Source organism: Terrapene carolina, unplaced genomic scaffold (genome assembly GCF_002925995.2).
Source record: "Terrapene carolina triunguis isolate 2854851 unplaced genomic scaffold, T_m_triunguis-2.0 Scaffold51578, whole genome shotgun sequence".
NCBI lineage: Eukaryota > Metazoa > Chordata > Testudines > Emydidae > Terrapene > Terrapene triunguis.
This window is the reverse complement of record NW_020715929.1, coordinates 11,450-30,629: the sequence shown is the minus strand read 5'-3', so window position 1 is coordinate 30,629 and position 19,180 is coordinate 11,450. Positions and strand designations below refer to the sequence as shown.

At 62.1% G+C, this 19,180-nt stretch overlaps 2 protein-coding genes across 2 annotated transcripts in view; one reads left to right on the top strand and one right to left on the bottom strand.

Moving 5' to 3' along the window:
• The window catches only part of LOC112125684, a gene marked incomplete at its 5' end in the record, with an annotated part of 16,277 nt that extends 9,107 nt beyond the window's left edge, over window positions 1-7,170 (top strand). Inside the window, 11 exon segments of the mRNA XM_029914456.1 lie at window positions 669-976; window positions 1,175-1,289; window positions 1,641-1,771; window positions 2,100-2,305; window positions 3,635-3,832; window positions 4,365-4,493; window positions 5,074-5,262; window positions 5,447-5,620; window positions 5,716-5,875; window positions 6,168-6,304; window positions 6,414-7,170. Of these exon segments, the coding sequence (XP_029770316.1) occupies window positions 669-976; window positions 1,175-1,289; window positions 1,641-1,771; window positions 2,100-2,305; window positions 3,635-3,832; window positions 4,365-4,493; window positions 5,074-5,262; window positions 5,447-5,620; window positions 5,716-5,875; window positions 6,168-6,304; window positions 6,414-6,605 (1,939 nt within the window).
• Window positions 7,171-14,555: 7,385 nt separating this feature from the next.
• Window positions 14,556-18,467, bottom strand: LOC112125082 (BOLA class I histocompatibility antigen, alpha chain BL3-7-like). Its single transcript, XM_024223537.3, has 7 exons — window positions 18,197-18,467; window positions 17,541-17,819; window positions 17,313-17,402; window positions 16,634-16,666; window positions 16,282-16,305; window positions 15,395-15,427; window positions 14,556-14,949 (listed from the first exon to the last, which is right to left on the bottom strand). Exons 1-7 carry the CDS (start codon window positions 18,450-18,452, stop codon window positions 14,945-14,947), a joined length of 720 nt encoding a protein of 239 aa, XP_024079305.1. The 5' UTR covers window positions 18,453-18,467; the 3' UTR covers window positions 14,556-14,944.
• Between the last annotated feature and the right edge of the window lie 713 nt (window positions 18,468-19,180).

The window sequence follows — 19,180 nt, the reverse complement described above, 5'->3', positions numbered from 1 at the left end:
GCCGGGGGCGGCGGCGGGGGGGGGGGGGGGGGGGGGGGGGGGGGGGGCGTTTATTGGGTTTTATTCCAAGTTCCCCTGGATTCCCTCCGCAGGCGGCGCGTCCCCAGTTTGGTGCAGGTGGGGGCGGTCCCCCCAGCCTGACTGGGGCGTACTGGGCTGGAGATTTGGAGGCAGGTGGGGTTTGGGGGGCGGATGGGGACGGGGGTGAGGGCTGGGAATACAGGGCTGGGTGTCACTCAGCATTTAGGGGGTGCGGGTTAGGGGCTGGATTGTGGGGATCCCTGGGGTGGATCGGGGGGTGGATTGGGGTGGATCGGGATGCAGAGAGTAGGGCAGATAGGGATGGGGATGAATTGGGGGCAAGCTGGAGATTGGGGGGCTGAGGGACATGGGGGGTCAGTCGGTGCACAAACCCCTGGATTAACTGCTCCCCTCTGCTCTCTCTCCGCAGGCCCTGTCGCCACCATGGCGCTGCCCCTCACCCTGCGTCTGGGCTGCCCCCTGCTGCTCTGCGACCTGGCCCTGCTGGCCCTGCTGGGCTGGGGCGCCCCCTCGCTGGCCCCCCTAGGGCTGCCGGCCACCTGGCTGGAGGCTGCTGTGCGTTTCCTGGGGCTCTGGGGGGTCTGGATGCTGCTGGCCCCGGATCGGCCCTGCCTGTCCCCTCCCAGGGCCCTGGCTGCCCTGTGCCTGCTGCCCCCCCTTTACCTCACCCTGCGGCGCTGCCTGCCCCTGCCCGACGTGCCCCCCGCCCTGCTGGCCGGCGCCCCCTGGGCCTGGCTGCTGCTGAGCTATGGGGCAGTGGGGCTGGCCCAGCTGACCTGGGGGGCCCTGGGGCAGGGGAACAGGGCTGGGGGGCCCAGCGCTGAGAAGACGGAGCGGGAGTCCAGGGCCACCCTGCGCCGGCTGGTGGGGCTGTCCCGGCCTGACGTGCCCTTCCTGTCTGGGGCCTTCGTCTTCCTCACCCTGGCTGTGATCGGTGAGTGGGGCAGGGAGGGGGCACGGACCCCCGGGGTTTGAATTCCAGGGGGCAGGATGCCCAGACCCCCGATGGGATATGTGGGCCAGGAGCTGGACGGGCCCAGTGGTGTGATACAGGGTGATGGGGGGTAGGGGGAGAGACCTTGTTTTCTCTGGGCCTCTGGTCCCTCCAATGCTGCCCGTGTCTTTGTGGCAGGTGAGACCTTCATCCCTTACTACACGGGGCGCGTCATCGACATCCTGGGCAGCGCCTACGACCCTGACGCCTTCTCCACCGCCATCGGCCTCATGTGCCTGGCCTCCTTCGGCAGGTGAGACCCCCTAGCCCCGGGGTGAGCCCCCCTCACGGGGCCTTCAGTCCCAGGGGGAGCCCTCCAGTGCCCCTCACAGGACTCCCAGCCCTGGGGAAAGTCCCCCAGGGCCCCTATGGGACTTCCCAGCCCTAGAGAGACCCCCCAGTGTCTCTATGGGATGCCCACCCCTGGGGAGACCCCCCAGGCCTTGCACTGCGCTCTTCAAGGGACCTGAGCCCTGGGGGGGGGGGTGATTTCCCCCCATCACCCCCACACAGCTCCCAACAGAGGGGGAGTGGGGGGACGTGCGATGGGTTACAGGATAACCCTTTAGCAGAATGAACATCTGTCTGTCTGTCTGTCCCCCAGCTCCCTGGCTGCTGGCTGCCGTGGGGGGCTCTTCATGTTCACGCTCTCCCGGCTCAACATCCGCATCCGCCAGCTCCTCTTCTCCTCCCTGGTGCACCAGGACCTGGCCTTCTTCCAGCAGGTCAAAACAGGTGGGTCCCAAACCCTCCCCCACAGCACCCCCGGCATCCCCTCCCCCCCAGCTTCCCCCTCCACTGGCATCCCCTCCCCCACAGCACCCTCTGGTGTCCCCTACTCCAAGCTCCCCCCAACTGGCACTCGCTCCCCTCCCAGTGCACCCCCAACCCCCCATGTCCCCTCATCTCCCCACACAGGTATCTGCTCCCTCTTACCCCCCATCTGCTCTTCCCGTTATTTCCCCACATCTGGCTCCCTGCAGCCCCCACCCCCACAGAGTTGGGAACCCCTCTCTGGGCAGATCCATGTCTCACCATGTCTCCCCCTCCCCCTGCCCCCCAGGGGACCTGACCTCGCGCCTCTCCAAGGACACCACCATGATGAGCCGCTCGGTGCCGGCCAACGCCAACATCTTCCTGCGCAGCCTGGTGAAGGCGCTGGGGCTGTACGGCTTCATGCTGGGGCTGTCCTGGCGCCTGACGCTGCTCACGCTGCTCGAGACCCCCCTCACCATGGCCGCCCAGAACCTCTACGACGCCCGACACCAGGTACAGGTCTGGGGAGACCCCCCCCCTTACTCTCCTGATCCTGGGGAGACACCCCCCTCCCAGGATCTGGTGTCCCAGACCCCCAGGGCAGGGGGGCAGTCCCTTTATGAAGTTCCCCTCTCTGATCCCAGAGAGGGTCGCCCTCCAGTGGGGTGTTTCTGGAGGGTCCCGCAGGGCTGTTCTCCCCCCAGTGCTGTTACTGGATCTGGGGGGCAAGTTAGACCCCAGGCTGGTTAGTCTGCAGGTGACACCGTGATCGGGGGGTGGTGGGTCCTGATGGGGACGATCAGTCACACACCGCGAGCGGGGTCCTTGGTGAGCTGGGCCCATTCAAACCGAACTGTGAGCTCCCTGGGGCTGGACCCATCTTTCCGTGCTGTGTTTGTACAGTGCCTAGCGCAGTGGGCACCTGGGCCAGGACGGCTGCAGGGCCCTATTGCAATACAGATCACGCAGCCAAGTGCCCGGTCAGACACCTCGGAGCCAGCGATGCGGGTCACCCTTGCTTGGGCTGGGGGCTCTGTCCTAGGAAGCAGTGACTGGGCAGGAGAGAGAGGTCACGTGGGATGAGCAGCTCTGTGTGATGCTGTGGTTAGAGGGCGGACATGACCCTGGGCTGTATAAAGCTGCCTTGTAATGTGGAGACTCCAGGAGCTCCAGCTGAGATGTTTAAAGGTATTTAGGTGTCACTGCACTCAGCCCTGCAAGGCCTGATTGATTTAGGAGCTTGTCTCATTTTCAAAAGGGGTTTAGGCACTTCGGAGCCCAAATCCCCTTGATTGTGTCTAATCCCGGCAGGCCAAGCTTCAGAGCGGAGCGTGGGCCCCGCCCGCTGGCGCCATGGTAACCCCTAACTAAGGCGCCGCTTTTGGAAAATGTGCTAAGGGGAAGCAGCTGCTTCCCCTGCACCCCCCCCAGCTACGCTACTGCTCCAGCTACGCGGTTTATCCAGGGGAAGGTTCAGGGGTAACTTGATCCCAGTCTGTGAGGACCCACCCGGGGAGCAGATTTCTGGGAGCAGAGGCTCTGTTCTCCCCGACAAAGCAGAACGAGAGCCAGCCTTTGGGGGCGGATGTGAGACGAATTCAGACTGGAAACGAGGGGCAGATGTTTACCAGGGAGGGGATTAGCCACTGGACCAGCTGGCCCAGGGACGGGTGGATTCCCCAGCTCTTCAGGAATCGGGATTTGAGTGTCTCCTAAGGGCTCCACACCAGGCGGGTTACGGGGCTGGATACCGGGGGCCCGGGGGCGATTCGCTGGCCGGGGCTATGCGGGAGCCGAGACGCGCTGGCCGGGTTGTGACGTCTCTGACCCCGCGCCCCCCAGGCCATGCTGAAGGCGATCCAGGACTCCATGGCGCGCTCCGGCGAGGTCGTGCGCGAGTCCGTCTCCTCCATCGAGACCGTGCGCAGCTTTGCCACCGAGGAGGAGGAGTCGCGGCGCTACGAGGTGGCGCTGGCCGAGACCCACCGGCTGAAGAACCGCCGCGACCTGGAGAGGGCGCTCTACCTGCTCTTCCGCCGGGTGAGCCGGGGAGGGGGACCCAGGCATCCGCGGGAGGCAGTTGGGGGTGGGGGAAGAGACCCAGGTGTCTGGGGGAGGTAGTTCTGGATCTGATGGGGGAGCTGGGGAGGGGACCCAGGCATCCAGGGAAAATGGGCATGATTTGACAGGGGAGCCAGTGAGAGGGGACCCAGGTCCCAGGAGATGGTAGCTGATTATTCAGGGACGGGGTGTCCAGGGAATGCACTTTGTGACTCAGTGGGGGGAGGGGGGGACCCAGGCATCCGGGCATGGCAGTTCCTGAAGCAGTGGATTCCCTGGAGAAGAACAAGGGACCCAGGCACCCGGGGAAGGCAGGTTCATGGTCTGACATGAGCTGGGGAACAGGGCATTTTGCAAGCAGACGGGTGGAGGGAGGGGGACCCAGGCATCCGGGGGAGCTGCTGTTCATGCAGCCAGCCGGCGGCGGGGCTGAGAGATGCTGATTTCAGGCTTGGGGCACCCCCCTTACTGCTCCCCACATGACTCTTGTCTCCCCCCCCCCCCCCCCCAGCTGCTGCAGCTGGCCGTGCAGGTGCTGATGCTGTACTGCGGGCACCAGCAGATCCGCGCCGGGCTCCTGACCAAGGGCAGCCTGGTCTCCTTCATCCTCTACCAGGGGGACGTGGGCAGCTACGTGCAGGTGAGGGGCCCTGCGCCAGGGACGGGGCCGTAATAGGGTCACAGCGACTGGTCCGTCATCCTCTGTGCATCCATCTATCCTCACTCCCAACCACCCATCCATCTGTCCCCACATGCCCCCAACATCCATTCATCCATCCATCTACCAGTCCACACCCCACCCTTCCATCCCTCCATCTCTCCACACACCTGACACTCTGGCCCCATACATACTCCTCTATGCATCCATCCATCCAGCCCTGCCTCATCCACCTGTCTCCCTGTCTCTGGGTATGTCAACACAACAGACTCTGCCAGTGTAACTACGGCACCGTAGCGATGCCAGCGTAGCCCTGTGGTGTAGACGCAGCCTGAGCCGGTGGAAGGGGTTTCTCCATCGCTGTAGGAACTCCACCTCCCTGAATGCTGGTAGCTACGTCGACAGAACCCACTGTCCCTCGGCCTAGCTGGGTCTGCACCGGGGGTTTTGTCACCATAGCTACAGTGGCCGGGGTGTTTCACACCCTGACTGTTAGCTGGCTGGCTTGACCTAACTTTTAAGTGTAGGCTGGTCCTCTGACTCGCTCTCTGCCCGGCCCCAGACCCTGGTGTATATGTACGGGGACCTGCTGAGCAACGTGGGGGCGGCGGAGAAGGTGTTCGAGTACCTGGACCGGGAGCCGGCCGTGCGCACCGACGGGACGCGGGCGCCGGAGTCGCTGCAGGGACACGTCTCCTTCCACAACGTCTCCTTCTCCTACCCCTCCCGCCCGGACCGCCAGGTCCTAAAGGTACCTACAGCGAGGCGGCTACACACTACCCCCGGCTACACCCTACCCCCGGCTCACAGCCCCAGGCTCTTCCCCCTGGGGAGAGGATAACCCAGCTCCCAGCCCCAGGCCGGATCCCCCTGGCCCCCAGCCCCTCTGATTCCCCAGCGTGACAGGCACTTTGATACTCTCCCCACTGTCCCAGGACGTGTCCTTCGAGCTGCGCCCCAGGGAGGTGACGGCGCTGGTGGGGCTGAACGGCAGCGGGAAGAGCACGTGCGTGGGGCTGCTGGAGCGGTTCTACGAGCCCCAGGCCGGGGAGATCCTGCTGGACGGGGCGCCCCTTCGGGAGTACGAGCACCGGTACCTGCACCGCCAGGTGAGGGCAGCGGGGGCAGGGTCTGGGCTGCTGCTCACTCGGTGTGACGGGTTGAGCAGGTCTCAGCCCCTAACGCCGCCCCCTCTTGCCGGCAGGTGGCCCTGGTGGGGCAGGAGCCCGTCCTCTTCTCCGGCTCCATCCGGGAGAACATCGCCTACGGGCTGGGGGGCTGCGGGGAGGAGCAGGTCACCAGGGCGGCCAGAGCAGCCCACGCCTCCGGGTTCATCGCGGAGCTGGACAGAGGCTTTGAGACAGGTGAGTCACCACTGCCCGCGCTGCAAGGGCTTCTGGGAAAGGTCCTCTGCTCTAACCACTAGGCTTCACTCCCCCCAGAGCCGGGAAGAGAACCCAGGAGTCCTGGCTCCCAGCCCCCCCTGCTCTAACCCACCAGCCCCCACTCCCCTCCCAGAGCTGGGGAGAGAACCCAGGAGTCCTGGCTCCCAACCCCCACCTGCTTTACCCACTAGGCCCCACTCCTCTCCCAGAGCTGGGAGAGAATCCAGGAGTCCTGACCCCTCCCTCTCTCTCTCTCTCTGACCCCCTGTAGACGTGGGGGAGAAGGGCGGGCAGCTCTCAGCGGGGCAGAAGCAGCGGATCGCCATCGCCCGGGCACTGATCCGCCAGCCGGCCGTGCTGATCCTGGATGAAGCCACCAGCGCGCTGGACGTGGAGAGCGACTGCGCGGTGAGTGGTGGGGGCGGTGGGATCCGAACTCCGAACCTGGCCGGCCTGAGTGTCTCCGGTCTGCGTCGTGTGCGGATGGACCGTAACGCGGCTCTGCTCCTCCCCCTAGATCCGCCAGTCGGTGCTGAGCCGGGGGCCCCGGACGGTGCTGGTGATCGCCCACCGCATGCAGACGGTGGAGAACGCCGACAGGATCGTGGTGCTGGAGGGCGGGGCCGTGGCCGAGGAGGGGACGCACGCCGAGCTGATGGGCCGCAAGGGGCCCTACTACAGACTGGTGCAGAGAGACCTGGCCGAGTAACCCCCCCGCCCCGGGGAATAGCCCAGCACCGGCGTTACGGCCCGTCCCCTCCTCCCCCCCGGCACAGGGTGACATGGAACATACTGACAGCGGCTGATTAGTGTATGATGTCGGGTCACTGGCTTTATCGCCTGTGTTAGGGTTTAGATCAGCATTTCTCAAATGTGGCCACATCCGGCCACCAGGGGTTTGTCTTGTGGCCACAACCTCCTGGGCAGTGATGGGGGGTGGGGGTGGCAAAGCATTCACCCCTTCCACGGGGCCACCCATGGGGATTGGGCCCTGCCCCCCTCTGAAGCACAAACTCCAGAGGACCAGGCAGCCAGTGTGAGTTCCCCCCTTTCCCAGGGGCAGTGGGGCTCAGGCTTCCGGCTTCTGCCCTAGGGCGTTGGGCAGCTGGCTCCGGCCATGGGGCTTCGGGTTCCAGCTGTCAGGGGTTCGGGCTCCATCCCCTGGCCGTGGGGCATCAGGCCCGTCCTGGGGCTCAAAACTCCCCCATCACCCATGGCCCGCGCTGCCTTCCCCAGCCCTCCATTGCCCCTGGTCCCCGCTGCCTCCCTACCCACCTGTCCATTCAGAGCGTAACTTGTGCCCCGGCTTGCCAGGGCTGAGTAAGTCTGCTGTGAAAAGTGATATTAACAAACCTACAAATATCAGTTTTCACAGGAGCAAACTTACTAGCTAGCAAGTCTAAAAAAAACCCAAAAGAAACAACAACAACAAAGAGAAGAATGTGCAAAGCACCTTATTTTGTTTCTATTCTGTTTAGGGCCAGTAAAGAATAGAGACAACTGTACGTTATTTTTATTACTGAGTCTGAAAAACCCCTACATAAATAAATGACAATGATTTGGACATGGATATGTGCATATTTATTTGTTTTTCCTAAAGCTAATTAGCTATTTTAGGAAAAATTGTCAGACTGGTCACCAGCAAGAGTTGGTGGCCGCACTCTTAAGGCCACCAAAAAATTTCTTGTGAGAACCCCTGGTTTAGGTTCTGTGCAGGGAGTCCTGGGGGGGCAGGCGTGTTCGACTGGCCGAGCGCGAGACGAGTGTTTTGTAAAATACATTGAAGAGGTGAAATATCCGACCGGCGTCTGTGACGGTCTCTGGCTGGAAACGCCGTTGCTGGTCCCGTGCCCCAGCCCAGGGCTGCAGCGTTTGCTCTTGCTGGAACCAGGCCGTGGCTGTAACGCCTCACGTAATCAGTCGTGTTTAACGAAGAACGTGGCCTCCCGGTCAGGCTGGTGCTCTGCGACCCGCCCGGAGAGCTGCGAATTGCGGGTCAGTGCGTGGCTGGGGCTCGGCCCCGGGCACTGCCAGTGCACGGCTGCAGAGAGCCAGCAGGAGGCGCTCCAGGCTCCGAGCGGGTGGGTCTGGCTCACAGTAACAGCAGCCGCTGTCTGTCAGCACCGGGGCCGGGGTCACTCCGGTTTCTATCCCAGGCTGGCGGAGCAGAGCTGATCCTGGGGAGGGGCCGCAGGCCGGCAGGGGGTCACTGGGTCACAGACGCTGAAATGTCAGACAGGCCTGAGCGCCTGGGGGCAGGGGGGTGAGACAGGCTGTTAACCATGGCGGCTGTGGGAGCATGGACGGTCTCTGAGCTAAATAAAACTTACTAAGGCGAATGGAATCTCTCAGCTTCCCTGGGAGGCGGGTCAGTGTCACTATCTCCAGAGGGGGAAACTGAGGCAAAGTAACAGGGGAGTGATTGTGTCAAAATTAGATAGCAAGTCAGTGGAGTCCCAGCTCCCAGCCCTCCCCCCCCCATAACCCACTAGCCCCACACTGTGATGAAGTGGGACTGTTCTTAATGTTTCCTCTGAATACTGTGTGGGTGCCTCAGTTTCCCCTGTGCCTTTCTTAAGTCTCTAGGTAGTGGGGAAAGGCCAGTGTGCATCAATCACTGACACTCTGTCTCCTGGCAACAAATGGTCAGGGCCCTTCCCCCCCTGCAAGGAAATAGCTAAAGGTGAACAAAGAGATCAGGTGACCTCCTGGCCCAGGAAAGAGACAAAGCCGAGAGAAGGAGGCGCTGGAGGGGGTTTGAGAGTTGGAGCTACCTGGGGACTAGGAGTGAGGGCAGACGTGGGTGTCTGGCTCTCTGAACCCCAGAATGGACCCGGCCGAGGGGTCCCGTTCGCCGCTGTACCTACAAGCTCTGTTTTAGACCGTGTTCCTGTCGTCTAATAAACCTCTGTTTTACTGGCTGGCCGAGAGTCACGTCTGACTGCGAAGTGGGGGGTGCAGAACGCTTTGGCTTCCCCAGGACCCTGCCTGGGCGGACTCGCTGTGGGAAGCGCACGGAGGGGCATATGCTGAATGCTCCCAGGAGAGACCCAGGAGGTGAAGCCGTGTGAGCTTTTTGCCCTGAAGACGGTCTGCTCCAAGGGAGAGGAGGCTCCCCAAAGTCCTGACTGGCTTTGTGGGGAGCAGTTCCAGAGCATCGCCCGGGGACTCCGTGACAACTGGTGGCAGCGGTGGGATGTATGGCACCCCATGAATGGCGCTTCTTGCAGTAAGTGACTGGGGAGCAGTCAAACAGAGGGGGAACGGTTTCAGGGGGCGATTAACCCCTAGGAGTGTGTGACCAGCGAGAAGGACTGTTGGAGTAACGGGGTCCCCCTATGGACTGCAGCGAGCAGTATAAGGGGCGGAGGAGCTTGCCGCTCGACCCTGGGAGAGAGAAGGACTTTTGCAGTAACAGGGTCCCCCTGGGGATTGCAGCGAGTGGTCCCAGGGGCGGAGGAGTCTGCAGCTCGACCCTGGCAAAGAGGTGATACCACGAGAAGGGCTGGCACACTAGGGGTTCTTCCTGGAAACCGTGGGGGAGCTAAGAGCACACGGGCCTGTGAGTCCAAAGCAACTTGGGAACAGCGGAGTGATGGCCTATCACCATCTCCTCAAGAAGGACATTGTAATCCTGTGCAAGAAGAGAGGGTTACGCATTGGGAAGTTCACCAAGGCCCAGTTAATCGTGCAGCTGGAGGACGAGGACCGCTCTAAGGAGCAGATTCCTGACCCAGACGGGGCTACAAGAGGATCTGGGAGCAGCTGGAGCAGTAGCCAGGCATCCCCAAGAGTCTGGTCCCCAACCAGATGGGGGTCTTCACGATCGGGTTCCCCATCGGGGTCGGAGACGGATGGGACTGGAGCTGAGTCCGAGAGAGCGAGAGGACCGTGAGAGAGAGCGAGAGCCCAAGGAAAAGCTGCAGGAGAAGCAGCGGCAGCATGGACTGGCGATGGCGGAGCGGAGAGGCATAGGGGGCTCCCCAGGGGTGAGTGGGGATAGACCCCGGGCTGCCAGTTCCGCAGGGAGCCTCGACACTAAATTGCTGCCCCTGGGTAAGGAGGGGGGCGATGTGGAGGCCCACCGTACTGCCTTCGAGCAGGCAGGTGATTTGAACCAGGGGGACCCTGCGGAAAAGCCCCGGTATCTAGCTCCCTTGCTGGGTCCCAAGGCCATAGACGCCGTCAGACAGATGGGTGCGGTGGTGGACAGGCTCCCACTCCTGGCCCCGGCCTATATGTCTGCGTGGAGTCTCCTGGGCTCAGGCCCCTCGGACCCCCAGTGGGAGCAGAAGGTGGTGGTCAATGGGGGGACCTGCCTGGGATGCCGAGACCCTGGGACACAGAGAACTGATGTCAGGCCCCGGGTGGTGCAGCCGCAGATGCTGAGGGGCTGTGAGACCTGGGGGAAGGTCCCCGGGATGAAGCCCCTCACCCTGTCTATGGCCCGGATCCCTGTGCAGACCCAGGAGGGGTCGGGCTGGCTGGTAGTTGGGGTTCTCCAGGATATGGGCTGTGAGGTCCCGTGGGGGGGTGACTGTGTCTCTTTGGGACAAGCCCCTGTAACAGCCGAGGATTTAAATTTGAATCCCGCTAACCAATTGGCTAAGATGGAAATGGTCAGTGAAAATGCAAATGACCTGGCTGGCAGGAGGGAGGGGCTGCTGGGCGCAGGATACCTGCCTACCTGTAACCAGACCCCTGGGGCTGAGTGTGTCGGAGAATTACTCCCCGCCCCCCTGCACACCGGAGAGGGGGCTCATGCTGGCTCTGATGCTGTGACCAGACCAGAGAGCTCGCTGCCTGCCCCCACTGGGACAGCCCGGGCAGCGCTGAGCACGGTGGGAGCTGAGACCCCAGCTGAGTGGGGGGACACAGAGGGAGGGCAGGTCGGCTGCCAACCAGGCTTGCCTGGTCCAGACGTGCTGCTGGGAAGTGATTACACAGCAGGGATGGAGCTACCAGGGACAGGGCTCAGGGGAGCTGTGACCCCAGGCCAGACCGAACTGCAGAGGGATCCCTCCTTGGAGAAGCTGAGGGAACTTGCTGGCCACGGCGCTGCAAACCCCCTTGGGGAAGGCTGCAGGGACAGAGTCCTGTGGGAGAAGGGATTCCTGTACCAGGAATGGGCTCCCCAAGGGGAAGTGGAACTGGGGGGAATCGGGAGGCAGCTGGTGGTGCCCCAGGAATCCACAGGGTTCTTCCTGTTCAAGCTGCTGTATGGGAGGAAAGTGAGGGGACCCCTGGATGTGAAAAGGGAGGATTGGGAGGAGAAGGGGGAAGACCCCCTGGTGGATCTCTTCCCTGAGGTGGGAGCCAATCTCCCCATCAGGTGTTCCCCATTCAGAGTCACTGGGAAAGCAGCCCAGAACCTGGAGAGAGAGGTCAAGGACATGCTGGCTTTAGATGTGATCCAGCCGTTCAACAGCCCATGGGCCTCACCCATGGGTCTGGTCCCCAAGGGAGACAGGATGATCTGGTTTTGTGGGGACTATTGGAAGCTTAAAGCCAGCACAGTGTCAGATGCCTACCCCATGCCTAGGCCTGGGGAGATTCTAGACAAGCTGAGGGGGATGGAGAACTTGGCCCTGGCGTACGTCGATGACATGTGTGTCTTTAGCCAGACCTGGGAGGAACAGGTGTCCTAGGTGAAGAGGGTGCTGGGCTGCCTCAAGGAGGCAGGACTGACGGTAAAAGCCGAAAAGTGCAAGGTGGAGATGATCAGATTGGCCCATTCCCCAGACCAAGAAACAAGTCCAGGCCTTTATCAGGATGGCAGGGTGCTACCAGAGGTTTGTACCCCACGTTAGATCCCTAGCTGGCCCCATCCCTGAGCTATGTGAGAGGGGTAAGTCAGACGAGGTGGTCTGGACCGAGCAGGGCCAGAGGGCGCTCTGTATACTGAAGGAGGCTCTAATCCAGGGCCCAGTAAATCTGGTAAACCCAGACTTTGCCAAGCCTTTTGCAGTGTTCACCAACGCCTCAGACGCAGGGCTGGGCACGGTGCTAATGCAAGCCGATGCTAAGGGTGGGAGACACCCCACCGGGTACCTGAGCAAGAAACTGCTGCCCTGGGAGCAGAACTATGCGGCCTCAGAGAAGAAATGCCTGGCCACGGTGCAGGCCCTTAGAAAGCTGCAGCTGTATTGTTTTGGGCGGCGTCACATGCAAGGGGCTGAGGCCGAGCTGCTGGAGACAGAGACACCTGTTCAGAGGGTGGCAAAGATCAAGATGGGGGCTCTTAACCAAGGGAGCTCGAATTGCAGCCCTCCAAACTGGAGCGCTGGGAAAAGACCCAATCTCAGTTTAGACCCCAGGGGTATTGGGGTGGCAAAAGGGTACAGGCTGCATAAACCTTCCCACATGCAGCCTGCAAGCGCCATCAAGCACAACATACCCTACGGGAGGGTGTGAAGCGGGAAGGGCCTGGTGTAACTTCCACCAAGGAATGGGAGAAATTATGAGGCATCCATGGGAACGTTGGTGGGTTCGAACTTCCCCAGGTCACTGGCTGCAGTGACCTCGCTCAGTTCAGTCTTGAAGGGGGGAGAGATGTGACGAAGTGGGACAGTTCTTAATGTTTCCTCTGAATACTGTGTGGGTGCCTCAGTTTCCCCTGTGCATTTCTTAAGTCTCTAGGTGGTGGGGAAAGGCCAGTGTGCATAAATCACTGACACTCCGTCTTCCTGGCAACAAATGGCCAGGGCCCCTTCCCCCCTGCAAGGTAATAGCTAAAGGTGAACAAAGGGATCAGGTGACCTCCTGGCCCGGGAAAGAGACAAAGCCCAGAGAAGGAGGGGCTGGAGGGGGGTTGGAGTTTGGAGCTGGCTGGGGACTGGAAGGGAGGGCAGACGGGGGTCTGCCTCGCTGGGCCCCAGAATGGACCCGGCCGAGGGGTCCCGTTCTCTGTACCTACAAGCTCTGTTTTAGACCGTGTTCCTGTCGTCTAATAAACCTCTGCGTTACTGGCTGGCTGAGAGTCACGTCTGACTGCGAAGTGGGGGTGCAGGACCCTCTGGCTGCCCCAGGACCCCGCCTGGGCGGACTCGCTGTGGGAAGCGCATGGAGGGGCATATGCTGAATGCTCCCAGGAGAGACCCAGGAAGTGAAGCCGTGTGAGCTTCTTGCCCTGAAGACAGTCTGCTCCATGGGAGAGGAGGCTCCCCAAAGTCCTGCCTGGCTTTGTGGAGAGCAGTTCCAGAGCATCGCCCGGGGACTCCGTGACGTCACACCCCGTATATACTGGGGTAAGGGACATGACTGGTAAAGGCGCAGAACCCCCCCAAACCAGCCCGTCTGAACTGCCCGCCCCTTGGACCCTGTTAGTGACAGGGGGAAAAGGCCACAGTTGAGGTGCTGCTCTCTGAAGAATTCATTCTCCCCAGTTGGCCCCAGTCCTCTAACCCTGTGCCGCCCCAGGCCAGCCCCCCGCCCATCCCCCATCGCAGCCCCATTACAGGATCAGTCCCAGCCAGGTGGTGACTCTGTGCAGTGCCCAGGCTGCGTGGCCCCACGCGGGGCAAACTGGCACTACAGCCGTGGTGGCCACAGCCTCCTGCATCTCAGCCTGGCTTAGCCCCCGTTCAAGGGGCTGCCAGCCCCGGACCCAGCTTAGCCGCCCCATTCCCCACCCCTCCACATGCTCCCTGCTGCAGCTGGAGGAGGGGACCATGGGCTGGCTGCTCAAGGATTCATTTGAACCCCAGTTTAAAGGAAGAGACCTGTGAGGCAGCTTTCCAAAGCACTAAGGGGTTTAGGAGCACTAGGCTCATTGACGATTCCTGGTAGGCATGCCCCTAAATCCCTTGGGCACTCTTGAAACTCTCCCCGAGTCACAGTCCCTGTAATGTTCCTGACCCGTCATCTCTGCTGTGTATCCGATGAGCGTTCAGCAGGGGCAGCCTGGCCTGTCCCAGTCACCGGGTCACTCAGGGCAGGGCGGCGGCTCTGGATGGCTGCGTCTATCAGTGTCGCTGCTGCCCAGCCCCACCCCTGCCCAACACCCATTATTCACCCCCAAACACATCCAACCCCCACAAACCTAACGTGCACGCACCAGCCCCTTCCTGCCAGGCCCCTGTGCTCCCCAGCCCTGCCATACACCCCCCCATTCCCTGACCCCCCCAGACAGAATCCTCCAGACGGGCTGAAGAGAGATTAAAAACCCCAAACCTACATTTATTGTGTCCAAATGAAAATCGCCAAGAGATTTACAATTTTACTATTTAAAACAGTTGTTAAAACCTTAACAAAAGAAAAAAATTACATCCGTCACACACAAAATCATCCCATTTGGGAGCAGGATCGGCACCAGCTTAGGCTTTGTCTACACGCAAACGTGCACCAGATCAGTTAGGGGATGCTGATTCTCGTAGGAGAGGAGGCTTTTTCTCGTGTCGCTTGAGTCACTTGGGAATCGGTTTAAATCAAAACAAGCCCTGTCTTACACCAGACTAAGAGTGTCCACACAGGGATTTAACTAGCGCACTTCAAACTCACACCTCTGTAGTTACACTGGTGCAAATCGCCATGTAGACAAGGCCTTACACTGGAGTGACCAGTGCCCTGACAGCAGGATTTATCCCATTACACAGGAAGCTGCAGCAGCAAAAAGATCATCTTAATCACCACAGAAACAGAAAACGGGGGCTGTTACAATCAAAGCGAACAGAACAGTAGGTGCTGGGTACTGCACTACGCTAACAATTCAGTCCAGCCAACCCTGGTTATTTTTCTATACAAACAAGATCTTCAGCGATACAAGTTTTCATTTTTTCAAAACAAGATAGTTGTGTAGAAATCAAACAATAAGCGACCCCGACCATCCCTGGCAGGCTGCAGCCACGGAGGTTTCAATTCTAAAGTGAAAGCTGCAGTTGCTGTCTCACAGGCGGGCGTTTAGCTCGGGTACAATCAAGGCAAAGGGCTTTAAGCAGGTGGCGGAAGGTGCTGATGAGCTGTTGCATTCCCAGGAGCCTGATCTGCTCCGGTCTCTCCCCTCACGTCTGGGATCCCCCCAGCCGGCTGCACAGGGGCCGACGGGCTCCGTTACGCTGCAGAAATGAGACAGGGACAGTCAGCGCCGGGTCAGGGTGAGCAGACACAGCAGTGCCAGGTACGATACTGGGCCCCTCCGGCGCTCGGGGTAAAGCTCTGACTGGGCGCCACACCCCGCGCCGAGGGGGAGGAGACCGTAAAGCCGTTCACCGTCCCACTGAGCTACAGTGATCACTGCTCCCGGCGCCCAGCGCAGTATCTGTGACACATCCCGGCCCCTTCCCCTAGAGCCAGGGACACCCCGACCCCCTCCCAGAGTCCCTGCGGCCTGGAACCCCTCCCTGCAGAGGGGAGATGCAGACCTGCACTCAGCACCCCCACTGCAGGGAGATCAGGGGCAGGGCTCCCCACGGCTGGCTGGTCAGAGGAGCAGGGCCTGGGGGTCTCTGGGCAGGGGTCTCCCCTCACTGAATACCCCCGGCTGGTTTCTCCCTCACTTACCCTTGGCAGAGGTGTCCAATCCCTGGTCGCTTCCTGGGAGGGGATAAGAAGGAGAAGGGGGGCGTTAGCATCTCCGGCCCTGATCCCTGCCCGGCCCCTCGTGTCAGCGTTTATCCTGCTGCAGGGCGGGGTTGACGCTGCCCCAGCCGAGCGGCTGCACTTTGCCCTGGTGTGAGGGACGGTGCAGGGTGAGCCAGCGGAGTCAGGGCTGGTCACTGCTCCCCAGGGCGAAGACCCCTGCGCTGCCCCCCCCAGGGACTTGGACATACGGGGGTGGGGACTCTCAGAAGCACCTTAGTGACTCAGGAGCCCAAACCCCATTGAAATCAGTGGGGCTGGGGCTCCTACATCCCCCCCCCCCCAACACACTCGGTGTACAACACGTCCCACCAGCACCAAACCCAGCTCCCAGCCGCAGGGTGGGGTGGGGGTGTTTAGACCCAGGCCAGACACCGCCGGGGCGAAATGCTTCTCCGAGGGGTCAGACGCACCCCAACCCCACGAGAAACACACACGGCTGGTCTGGCACGAGAGGGGTGTGCGCCCACCAACTTCACAGGCTGTGGCAGGAATTTCATAGCATCTAAGGGGAGTTGGCTGCTGACACTCCCCTGACTCCCTGTAACTCCCCTAGGTTCCTCTGAACTCAGCCTAATTAGGGTCTGTCTACATGGGGAAAAGCGATCAGCGCAGCTGTGGCTGAATAATTTAGCTCTTCTGGTTAATCTCCCAATGCAGCCAACCCCCCGGTGTCACCGAACCAGCAGGGACCCCCCCCCCCCCCAGAGGGACCCTGGGGCGCGGTCACCCCCCCCCGCCCCCCCCCCCCCAAGGCCTCAGCGAGAGCAGCACGTCCCCTGGGCTAATGTCACCAGCACGTCACCCACCGGAGCTGGCAGAGCCGTCGTGAGCTGTGGGGGAGAAGGAAGCCGGGGTCAGTGTCTGGTGGAACGAGGGTCCCCGTTCTCCCCGCCCCACACTCGTTATACACGTACACACCCCTGTGACTGATCCAGGTGCTACTGTTCTGCCGTTGGGCCCAGACACCACGGTGATGGGCGACCTACACAGAGCACCCAGGCCCGGGCAGGGCGTTAGTGTCACTGGCCAGTCCCGCTACTGCAGCTCCCCAGCCTCCAAGAGGCCGTGGGGGGCAAGGGGAGGTCTCCTGGGACTGCCCCCAGGCTGTCCCGTACCGGGTCACACAGCGACGGGGACGGGGGAGGGCTCAGCACTTACCTGCAGCCGCTTTGTAGCCGCCGTTCTTCTTCCCTGCAGAGACAAGGCAGATTGGAGTAAGTGCGGCTGCTCCTGGGGCAGGAACTGGTGCTGATCTGTGCCCATGGCCCAGAATCCAGGGGCCCGGCCCATCCCCGGGGCAGGGTGACAGGCTCTGTACGAACCGTTTTCCTCCCTGGGTTTCAGGCTGGTGGCTCCGGCCCAGCCAGGGCCACACAGAGTTTTGGGGGCCTGGGGCAGAGTCTGAGCCCCCCCCCCATTCCAAGGGTGTAAAAACACAGGGGGAGACCCAGATGGTGAGGGGCAGAGAGTGATTCCGCCCCACACTCATGCTGCCTTGGGGGCTCCTGTCCTGGGGGGTGGGCCTGGCTCCCCACTCTGGGCCCTGCGACCTGGCACATGGGGTCACAGCACAGACTCAGGTGTGGGGCTGTGACCCCACGTGCCAGCTCAGCACCGCTCAACTTCTGCGGCTGGGGGGCCCAGAGCAAACTGCCCCTTTGTTCCCCACTGGGCAGCCCTTGGCCCAGCAGCAGAGCGGGGTAGCCACACAGCACTGACGCCAGGGGCTGTAGGGGTGCGTGCCGGGGCCCAGCCAGAGCAGGTCAGCACTCTCCCAGCCTAGGCTCTAGGGTGATGGGCACGTCACCATGGCCTGGCACAGACACCTGGCACTTACTGAGGAAGACAACAGCTCCAGCGATGGCAGCGACCAGCACGAGAACCCCGATAACGACACCCACGATCAGCATCACGTTGGACTTGGGCCCTGAAACGGGAATGGGCCAGTGAGCAGGGGAACCACAAACCCTCTTCCCCTGTTACATGGGTTAGTCACCCCACCCCCCACTGGAGCCCCATAACCCCCCCAACCCCCTCCTCCCATCCCAGGCCAGTCCCCCCTTACCCCAGGGCACTCTCAGATCCTCCACCAGGCTGGGGTGCTCCACACAGCAGGTATAATCGGTCTCACTGCTGGGGTCGATCTCGATGCTGGCCCGGGTCTGGTAGGTCCCGTCCCCGCTGGGAACCACCCCCCATTGGATTGTCTCCTGCGGCACGGCCACCCCCTTCTTCAGCCACACGACGGCCACGTTCCGTGGGTAGAAACCGTGGACCCGGCAGGAGAGGGTGGTGAGACCCCCGTCCCGGCTCGGCCGGTCGCTCACGTGCACCTGCGGTGGCTCTGGGGGGAAAGGAGAGATGGAGTTAGAGGGAACTCCCTGAGCTGGATCCCCTGGGGCGGCAGCAGCTGAGGGGGCTGGCCAGAGGGACGGGAGCTGGTGCAGCCGCGCTCTCATGTCTGGTTCTGATACACGCGGCCGGGGCACGGGCACCCCGAGGGGCTCTGCTCGGCTGGGGGGGCGGTAGGGGGCTGAACAGGGCGGGACGGGACAGGGAGACGAACGGCGGCTCCTGCAGCAACGCTGGGGCCTCGCCCGATGGGGGAACAGAAACGTCCTGCCAGGGACAACGCTCAGCGTGATGGACGTGGGGGAGCGATCTCTGCAGTGGGGATACACCCCGTTCAGTGATCCCCGGGGTCTGATGTGCCCCCCTCACCTCTCCTCTGCAGCGTCTCCTTCCCGTACTCCAGGTACTTCCCCAGCCACTCGATGCACTCCTGATCCAGGTAGCCCTTCCACTGCTGAGCGATGCTCCTCTCAGCCTCCCATTTGTGTTTGGTGACCTGAGCCCCGACATCTGCCGCCACCCAGGTCTCCTGGTCCTTATCCAGGCTGATGAAGTCGCGCCCATCGTAGGCATACTGGCTAAACCCCCCAATGGAGCCGTCATCCCGGAGCTCACAGCCGTACATCAGTTGGAAAGTGTGAAATCCTGAAACACACGGAGCCGGGGCCCAGGGCCCAGGGCTGGGTCAAGGTTTGAGCCACAGGGAGCAGCTACTGCTAGAGATTCTCCAACACCCCCAGCCGCCCTGCGATGGGGGCACCAGCCCGGAGACCCCCTGGGCCTACCACCCCCCGCCCCAGGAAAAGAGCAGTAGAGGTGAGTCCTCCAAGCTGCCTAGAACGGCTGCGGGGAGCAGCCAATCAGGGACCAGCAGGATCACAAAAGAAGGAGCTGCTGGGCAGAGCCCCCCCCTTAACCCTGCCCTGCCTGGAGCAACCGCGCAGGGTCCCTCTGCCCCCCCCCCCGTTCACACCGACCCCACCCCGCAGTGCCCCCGCCCCACACGGGCCCGATGTTCCCAGGATCTACTTGTGCTCCAGGGGCCGCCCAGCGCTCCGGGGCGCGACCACGGCCAAGGAGCAAACTCCGGTGGTTTTGCTCCTTTTCAGACTGGCCGCCGTCTCCCACGGGGCTGGAGCCGCAGGACGCCCTGGGCTAAGGTGGCGGCTGTTTCCCTACAGCCAGGCAGGCGGCAGAGACACGGCCCTTGGCTAAGGCGGCCCCACGTGCCAGGGTTTGCCGGGAACCCAAAGCAGGGCCGCCCTTGGTACATGGCTGCCCCCTGGGCTGTCAGGAGGTGGGGACAGACATGGGGGCGGGAAAGAGAAGCTGGGGGCAGGGAGGGCGACTGGC